Source organism: Primulina tabacum, chromosome 14 (assembly GCF_025594145.1).
Source record: "Primulina tabacum isolate GXHZ01 chromosome 14, ASM2559414v2, whole genome shotgun sequence".
Classification (NCBI taxonomy): domain Eukaryota; kingdom Viridiplantae; phylum Streptophyta; class Magnoliopsida; order Lamiales; family Gesneriaceae; genus Primulina; species Primulina tabacum.
This window is the reverse complement of record NC_134563.1, coordinates 9103993-9113868: the sequence shown is the minus strand read 5'-3', so window position 1 is coordinate 9113868 and position 9876 is coordinate 9103993. Positions and strand designations below refer to the sequence as shown.

The following is a 9876-nucleotide window of genomic DNA, read 5'->3' as shown; positions in this document are numbered from 1 at the left end:
GTGATGCCTTGTTTCTTTGGCTATTTCCCAAGTTAATCTTATCAAGTGTTGCCGATAACCAACGACTTTTATTTGTGCTCTAGGTAGATTCAACTTTTGTTTCTTCTTATTATATTTCAGCCTTGTATGATTGCGTATGTTAATTAATTTGAAAATCCCATTTTTGTGTACAACCGGAACTAATCCATAGGAAGCTAAGAAGCTATTCACAAACTTCATGGCACAACCATCTATGCGGCATACGATTTATAAGCATGTTGGGAGTAAATGACAACAATTTGGAACTAGTGCGTTTCCATCCAAGAATCTGTTCACAAAGTTTATGCCACGGCTCTTGGTAATTTCCATCTATAAAAGTGGATTTCTTATAAATCAAACAATAAATACCCTCACCTTTTGTTAGTTTCTACAATCTTCTGTGAGTCTTGTGCATGTGACTAGACAAGGATGAGAGAACAAAAACACAATTTCCTCGTATAATTCAAGATTTTCAACAGCTTCCTTTACAGCAAATCACATAAAATATTGTGAATATACACTTGAAGTAATTGGTTTCTGCCAATCGATTCAGTATATTCTTCGAAAACTATGGAACAGAAGCTGCCCGACCATTATATGTTCAAAGCCTACTAGATCGAAAATAACATTATAAACTACAAGAAAGAACAGGTTGTGATCCAAGCTTAGAGAATTAGCATTTTTTTCTTATGGAATCGAGTTTATGATGTCCCAAGATACGGAACTCGGAATACAAGTTTACGATATTAAATGACATAAGATATAAGAAAAATAGTTGGACCTTTTATGCTATCAATTAGGATGCTCCTTTATCTTTCATTTGCAAGAGTTGAAACAAGGCTCTCAAAATAGATATCCGCTTCCAAAAGAGCCTTGAGATTACTTGTCTCGGGAATCCTGACAGACTTATCTTCCGGATTGTAAACTACAAAATGCATCCCAAAGACCAACAGAAGTTCACCATTTTGTAGCATGAACAACACTTTCGAGTACAACAATTTCCCATGAGTATCCACATAAGGAATGGTGGCCACTTTAGTCCAAGACTCCTTAACACCATACTCCTTCAAAACCCACAAGTCTGCATTGATATATTGATAGTTGCACAGAATACAAATGCATTCTCCCAGCACCCCTAGAGTTGAGTCAAATTCCCTCTCCCCATAATTTGGTTGCTCCACTATCCCATACACCTCACTTTCCATATCAAGAGACACAATATCCCACCTAAAATCAAAACCAAGGTTACTAGAGGCGGACCAGTGAAGCTTCCCACAAGCAAACTTGCCCGAATCATCAAGAGGAACACCACCCTTGAAATCCTCCATCCTCTTCCAAGAATTGATCTTCGAACTATAAATCTTAACCATTGACTCATATGCACCCGCGTTTCCAAACACACAGAAAATGCCCACAACCTTGTAATCGTCGTCGCACTCATTATAACCAAAGCCATATATATTATAGAAACCTCGTTTAACATTGACATTCACAGGCGGCAATTTTTTCGATTTTCTGGTGGATGGGTTCCAAAAGAACAAATCTTTTTCATTTATAGCCAAACAAATTAAACCATTACAAGAACCGACAACCCAAACAGCTTTTTTCGGATGTTTTTTAGGATAATCAATGCTACATGCATCAGTCGAAGGTTCTTGCATCAAGGACATCACTGAACAGTGTCTGAGGTCAAAATTGGGGTGGGATATTGTTGACATGATTCTGTAATTAGAGAAATTCCTACCCGATCTAGAATTATTGAGGTGGGTTTTGATTAACTGTTGGCTATAAATTAATGCGAGCCATGATTTAGAAACACACCTGAACTTCAACAGAGATTTGACTGGTAGTCTTGCAAGTATTTCCACTACAATTTCTTCAGGGAAGACAGGGGATTCCTCCATTGACGGGTGCTTGAGCTTCGAGGGCCGCTTTGTTTTTCTTGGATTGACGATGGGCTGAAGAATTTGGCGAATCTCTCCCAGAATCCATCTTAGAGTTTTCGAACGATTCTTTATCTAGAGGATCAAAATTTTGCCCCTTCTCTGAAATCAAACAGAAATATTCTTCTGTTTAATGCTTAGCCGTGTGGAAATGTTGGGAAGTATTTAGAAGTAATAATTTTATGGAATAAATTTTAGGAGTTATTTAAATAGAATTTTCGTTGTTTATAATTAATAATTTGATGTTTTTGAGGATCTGTTTTTAAAATTAAAAAATAAATAAATATACAAGTTTCTGAAAATCTGTAGAAAACAATTATTTGTTTGATTTTATTTTTTAAAAAAAATATTCTTGTAGTAATCAAATTTTATGAGTTTTTGCCAAATAATTAATTTTTTTTATTGTTATATGAATAAATGAACAAATTTCCAACAACATATTTGTATTTTTGTTCGGTCTTTGTCAAAAGAAATTTTTTTCTGCAATCTTTGATTCACACGAAAAAACGGTTTTCCACTCTCTGAGCTCTCAATTATGTTTTCGGACAAATTTGGTACATATATTGAAATTCTAATACTAATAAATCATATTTGAGTAAATAATGTTTCAAATATGATATTAATACATTATTTTTGAGTAATCGAAATGCATGATAAATATTGATATTAATGGCACGTTTTTTTATATAAAAACGGTACAAAACATTAAAAATATGATATTATTACAAGATATTTGAATAAAAAATGTCTCAGGTTAAGTATGAATTGGAAGCAGGATGGGTGTTTAATTCATTAAAGCTGCACTAAGCTTGGCTTACAAGTTGAGCCCACAGATTTTGTTTGCCAGTTGTCTCGCAATTTATACCAAGGGACACAATACTCTTGTATTTGCGTCTCTTAAGAGATTGAAATTATTTTTTTTCTCATTTCGGCGTTCTTCAATGAAAAATATTTTTTAAAAAACCTGAAAATATTTTTATGATGGAACCATTTTGCAATTTTCATATGTTACATTTGCGTGTTTTTTAAAATTTTCATGAACGTTAACATATGAAACTGGGGTAAGCATATGTAATCTATACCAAGAACTAAGTGTGAATGATCGAGTGTGCTAGTGCCTTTGAAGGTATTTATAAGACTATATTCTCCAATGAGCTGCAATAGCTCGTGTTCTAAAAATGTTAACACCGATGAATTAAATCGAGTTTGGTTTAAAACCAAGCGGAAGAAACTCGAAGTAATTTTTCGTGAAGAAGACTGTTATATTAGAAAACATTTTAACTTATGTAAAGTGAATAACTGAAAAAGGGTAGATTAGTTTTTGCATTCATCAGTTCAGTTATAGTGACAACTAAATTGACGGAATACTCTAACTGATCCAAACAGTTTGAAAACAGCAGTTAATCAGTTAAATACACAAGATATGTTTATGGATGTTCAGAGACTTCAACTACTCCTACGTCACCCCTTCTACCACCTCGAGTAGGATCTACTAGAAGACTTTGATTTATACAACTACTTGTACAAACCCACTCAGCTTTGGACTTACACTACTGCCTAACTGAACTCCTAGTCTAGACTGAAGGAAGCACCTTCCAGCCAACATTTCTTTTACGTCTATGTGAGAAAGACTACATACACAAGTTTAACGTCTTTGTGCAAGACTGTATTTGAGTGGTGGTGAGAGTGTTTGTGTGTGAGAACTGAACAAGGATGTTCTCACAAACTGAGGGAAATAAACTTTTAAACTAAGCTGATAAAACGATGAAGAGTTCCCTCTGGACTAATTGCTTCTGAAAGCTGATGTGCAATATGCGTGCCTTTTCACACTCTCTCTTGTATTTGCATTGATGCTCTTGTGTCTCTTGAGTCTTTACTGATCTTCATCTTCCATTTATAGGCGCGAAGTTATATCGTACAGTGAGACTCATTTATTGTATCCGTTTCATTTTGAATTCGTTTCTTGGACTCTGTGTCTCGACTTTTCGACTGCCATTCCGAAATGTTTGTCTTTAATGCTCTGATGCAACGTCCATTATTATCTTTTGACTGGACAATTACTTTGTACCTTTGTGTATAGCTGGAATCCACTAGAAAGAGCTTGTCTTGATCTACAACTGAAAGATTCTGACTAATGCTTCGAACTAGTCAGCTGAACTGATCTTCAGTTGGGCTGGTGAAATCAGTTGACTCGTCAGGTTGAACTTATTTCACTCTCGTTCAGTTGAACTGATCAGCTGGGTTTCTTCATCAGTTGAACACTCCTTCAGCTGGCCAGGCTTCTGAGGTTCTCCTGCTGAATCACCTATCAACTGGACAATCAGCTGGACTGCTCAATTGACGTAACAATTAGACTGATTCAGTTTGTGCGATCAGTTGGGTCTTCAGTTTGCGATGTAAACAGCTTGTGACTGATCCTAGCTTCTGCACACTAAGGTAGATTATTAGTAACACAAAATAACAAGTTTTGTTAACATCAAAATCAAGATTGCGAACTTGAAAAGTTCCAACAAAGTGTTTGTCATTAATTTTAGTACATTTTGCCTAGTTTTTCTCTGTGGTATTTTTTCACGTGTTGTTTGGACGAATTTTAGAAGTTTATATTGTATTTAATTGGTCATATTGATATTTTTTTAAAAAAATTATGTATGAATGGTTAAAAAAATATTGGTGAAAACAAGACTCAGATACAGAGCAGAAAAATGCAATATCATAATGTTCTTCTACTTGTTTTAGAACAGTAATGAACAAGCTTGAACTAAACTTAACAAGAGCAACAAGCAAGGATCATAAGTACTTTTTTTTGTAAATAGTTGAAGATGTTAAAATTTTTCATCTATAGTATCTGAGTTGATATGATATTAAAGAGTTTCAATAGTGACACATCCTTATTTGCCTTTGGGAAGTGCATTGTCGTCTCTTTCACATCATTTGAGTTTTATATTGTCCTTGGTCTGCTGTATGGGGGCCAACTTATAAACCAAGACCTCAAAAAAAGTCAATTTTTTATCATGTTATTTTGCAGGGAAGCTTAGCAAAGCAACAAGGGAGACGATTATGAAAATTTTTTATCATTGGAAGGAAAACATAATTGGATGACCGTGTTATCAGGGTGATAGTGAGTTTTTGTTATTTTTTCTAACTACTATTTTATTATTTTTTGTATTATTACATTTTTATCCTTATTCATGTAAGCTTGGGTGTACGAAAAAGTCTTTTCCTTAAGAGTAGTATCCGGATCTCCACGTACGTATCCCCGATTGTTTAGGTGGGGTGAAAGAAAGATTTCAATAAAAATTGAAGATGCTGAGGCTTTGTTAAAAAAAAATTATTCGTACAAAGATATTTTGTTGAACATTCGGTATTGTCGCATGACCTACATTCAAATAAAATAAAAAAGATTATAAAACCGTACATAGTAACATTTTTTGAAAAACGTTTCATAACACAAATATACCATTAGTTACATACATGTTTCACAAACTATCTACCAAATGCCGCAGACAGCACGCCTGATGAATGTTTAGGAACATTAACTCAACAGCCTTGATTATTCTATGATACCTATTCGAGAAAAAAGTGAACTCATCGAACCCCAAACATTGATGCGAAAGAAAGCACCTTTAAGTTGGAAACAAAATTAACCCCAATTATCATCATTTTCAGTATCCACGACTGAATGTGCTAATGTGAAAAGATCATCGTAGCTTCCTTAGAAACAATAACAAAAATACTTCCCTTGTATTTATTATTTATGTGAGTTCTATCCAAGAGAAGCAAGGGGCTACGTCCACGGAAAAACTAGTTGCACATATGTTGATATGGATGAATAATCGTTTAAATTTATTACTACAATGATCAATTTCACACTCAAAGATACTTCCAGGATTAGTTTCTTTGATAGTACTACAATATATATTATCTTGGTCTATCATAAGACTCGTCATCTGCACTGTGGATGCTATGCATAGCCAATTCCTTCCATTTACAAACCTTGTGGTAATTGAGCTCGTCCTCATAATTTCTTTGTATATCTTTCAACAACATACATGGTCGATACGATGGTTCTCCGCTCAATCTTTTAATCACAACATTGGAAACCCATGTAGCATCAGCTTTAGGATGCCCTCTACTACGAAGATTGTCATTTCCACATGTATTAGATTATATTTTCTAATTCCAAAAAGATTGTCAACTTTGTGTCTTGAAGCATAAATTCTCCAATAACAATTGTTTGTGCTATAGACAAGAATAACTTTCTTATTATCATTTTTTTATATATAAAAAATTCTGTCTCATAACAATTTTATAATTTTTAGCATATGTTCAAAATTTTGCAACATCCTTGAGTATCTTATCCTCTCCACGGATGCAATTGCTCCAAATGTCTGAATTTCTCAACAAACCAACTTCAAGATTATCATCATTACTAGTCTGCGTCTCATCTTCAGATTCAAACCTATTTTAAGTAATGCAACACCCACAACATATCTCCATAAAACATATGATAAAATAAGTAAAAAATATATCATCAGTAGTTGCACGCTACAAATGACTTATTAAGAAAAACAAAACAAAAATAATCATTAATATCAACCCAATTCACGCTGAAACAAAATATCAAGGCATAAATTTTTACCTCTCTACATTGTGGGATCTCATTTGATCTTTGATCAATGCCCTCATATTAATTATTATCAGTCTCATAGAAGCGTGGAGATGGGTCATAAAACGGACGTCATCATCTTCGTTAACCTCAACCCAATTCACGTGGAAACAAAAAATCAAAGGCATAAAGTTTTATATCAAGACGTTGTGGGATCCTATTTGGTTTTTGATCACTGCCCTCATATTAATTGTTGATTTGAAAATGTTTCCAAAACAATTAGAAGAAAAAGTAACAATACAAATCAAATAAATATCAACAAGAAATCGACACAAAATAAAAAAAATCCAGCACAAATTGCAGAAAAATTGGATAAATCGAACAAAATTATCAGAACTTGGAGAAACTCACTGCCTTCTTCTTTTATTTGCTTCGGCTCCTCCTCCTAAAATGAGTAAACATGTGAGTTGGGGATTGAAGGGAGTACAAGATAAACTTTTATGACCTAAGTACTGAACATGAAGTTAAATTTTTTACTGGAGATTTATCTTTAATTTACCTTTGTAAAAAAATCTAACAAATAGTTATGAAAACACTAAAAATTATAACTAAAGGTCTTTTAGTTAGTACAATATGTTATATTAATAAAAGGATAAATTTGGAATGTTATATAATTATTTTACCAATAACATTTTTAATTAAATTTTCTAATGAAATAAGTAATATGTCGGATAAGTAAAAATGCTATATGATGGTTGTTATTTAAAAATTCATTTGATTTTTTTTTTAAAATTGTCACGAACAACAACATTAGTGGTCAAACGTAATTAACCAGCTAGAAAAATGAGTTCTTATAAAATGAGATACTAACATTGTTTTTATTTTAATGATATTAAGAAACATAAAGAAATCAAATTCTATAATTTTGTATGATAATTAAAACCTTATTTGCTCAATTTAACGTGAGAAAATATAAATACATATCATAATATATATACATAAACATTTTTTCTAATAAACACGTGTGTTTAAAATTTGTTTGCGGGTGAAATTAGTTTTGAATGACGTAAGTTGGAAGTTAAACGTATGATAATAATAGCGGGTTGACACTTTGCTCGTTGAACAAATCGAAAGGAGAGTGTTCAAGGATCTTCAGATAATCTCCATTTATTTAACTTAATTAAAGTAAATCAAAGTATGAGTATTTTTTTGGATTTTCCTCTTGTTACAACTAGACACTGAACGACAGTTTTTCTAATAGTCGCGTTCTCTATAAAATACTATTAAAGATGAACACGTGTTGCATGTGTTATTATTATTTTTAATTTGATCAAATAATACTAAACAATTAACACGAAACTATTTTCAATTTAGAAGAGTTATTCGATTTAAAATTGAAGTTTCGTTTAGATTTTTTTCTATTGAAAATATGGAGTGATTTGAAGAGATTTTTAATAGGATAAAAATGGCAATTATCAAATTAAATATTTTGGTGTACTCGGAATGTAGTTACTCTAAGAATCTCATATTTAATAATATAGTATAGATTTGTATGCACCGAATGGTAGGATTTCTTTGGTAGTGCATGAAGATAACAATGAGGGAAAGTGAATAAAATTGTCATCCTCAGCTTTATAGCAGGAGACTTTTGATCACTAATGGATCAAGATCGCCCACAGTAGAGGTGCTGTACTATGGATTTTATTTCACAATATTATTAAATTTTTTTTTATTTTTTTTAAAAATTGGTATTTTATATTTTAATTATTTCAAAATCAAAATTATATTTTTTATATTAAAATATGTCATTAATAATCCAGTTTAAAGTTACGAGTGTATTTTTTGTTACAAATATATATTGTGGGGTAAAATGAGTCTCTCTTATTATTTTTTCTTTTATTGAAAAGTATAAAGCAATCAAATCAGATAATTTATAATATTTATAAAAAAAAATTGAATGTACCGTCTTTTTTTTGTTCGTTCGGAATCACATATTTGTAACAAAAAAATTAATTTTTATTAACATTTTTTTAAAAAAAAAGAGTTGAAAAAATTATAAAAAAAAGTAATAAGAGAGGTGTGATTTTACTCCCACAATATATATTTGTAATCAAAAATAAAATTATAACTTTAAATTGGATTATTAATAACATATTTTAATATAAAAAATATAATTTTGATTTTGAAATAATTAAAATATAAAAATACCAATTTTTTTAAAAAATAATTTTTTTTAATAATAGTGTGAAATAAAATCCATAGCACAGCACCTCTACTGTGGGAGAAGGCAAATAAGAAAATTATTAAAAAATTATTTTTTAAAATACATTTTGCTATTATTTGTGTTTAATTTTAATTTATATTAGCATATAAATGATTTTGTACGTATTCTTTATATCACGGAGATTGTATTGTATGCCCCTCAAGTGAAACATAAAAACATCTGCCAAAAACGTGTTGACCTGATTTGGTAAATACGTACCATAAAAATAATTACGTGCACATATCTTAATTATGCATAACATGGTTTTTTTTTTTTTTTTTTGTGTTCGTAATATTAGCTCATGTTGGGATCGGTGGAGGTGCTTTAGAGAGAATGAATAAACACCTCACAATTTTCTTCGCTTCTGGATTTAAGTGACCTTCGACTGTTGTTAGCAACAGAAGTCTGATCTTGACTTTTCAAAGTTCAGCAGAAAATTGATATACAATGCGGAATGGGTCTACCGAGACTTTGTGAACAAATACAAAAACTGTAAGGACCGTATATCGTATTATCGTAAATCCTATATGATTATCGATAATTCATGAATTTGATATGTGATTATACATTTGATGTATATTATGACAAGGAAATTGAGAAAATGAATATTGAATATGACTTGACGTTGTAAGAGCTCGAGTGGAGAGGCCGGACGCCAACTTAGTAAAAACAAAAATAATTGTACAGAACGTGTGGCGCTCGGGCGGTCACCCGGGCGGTAGAAAATGACCGCCCGAGCGCCAGGGTATGTTAAATGAGTATGCGGGCAGAACATGCCGCGCCCGAGCGGTAGTTTGTGACCGCCCGAGCGCGGTACTAGTGAAAGCCGGGGGCAGAATGTCTCGCGCTCGGGCGCGAGAATTCTACCGCCCGAGCGCGAGAGAGATGAGGATAAGAATGAGAATTTTGTTCTTTCTTTCTTCATTTCTTATACGATAACTTCGAGGGAATTCGAGAGATTTCGAAATTCTTTCTTCCAAATCGACTTCGAAACGCTGTCTAAACGCGAAACAAATTATATATTTGTGATCTTCGCGTCGAGGGCT

At 32.4% G+C, this 9876-nt stretch overlaps 1 protein-coding gene across 1 annotated transcript; it reads right to left on the bottom strand.

Annotated features, from left to right (window-relative positions):
• Positions 1–683: 683 nt before the first annotated feature.
• On the bottom strand, positions 684–7013 carry LOC142524254 (F-box/kelch-repeat protein At3g23880-like). Its single transcript, XM_075628150.1, is given in 3 exon segments — positions 684–1901; positions 1903–2063; positions 6979–7013. Coding segments are annotated over 2 exon segments (1182 nt in total). The 5' UTR covers positions 2011–2063; positions 6979–7013; the 3' UTR covers positions 684–827.
• Positions 7014–9876: the final 2863 nt, after the last annotated feature.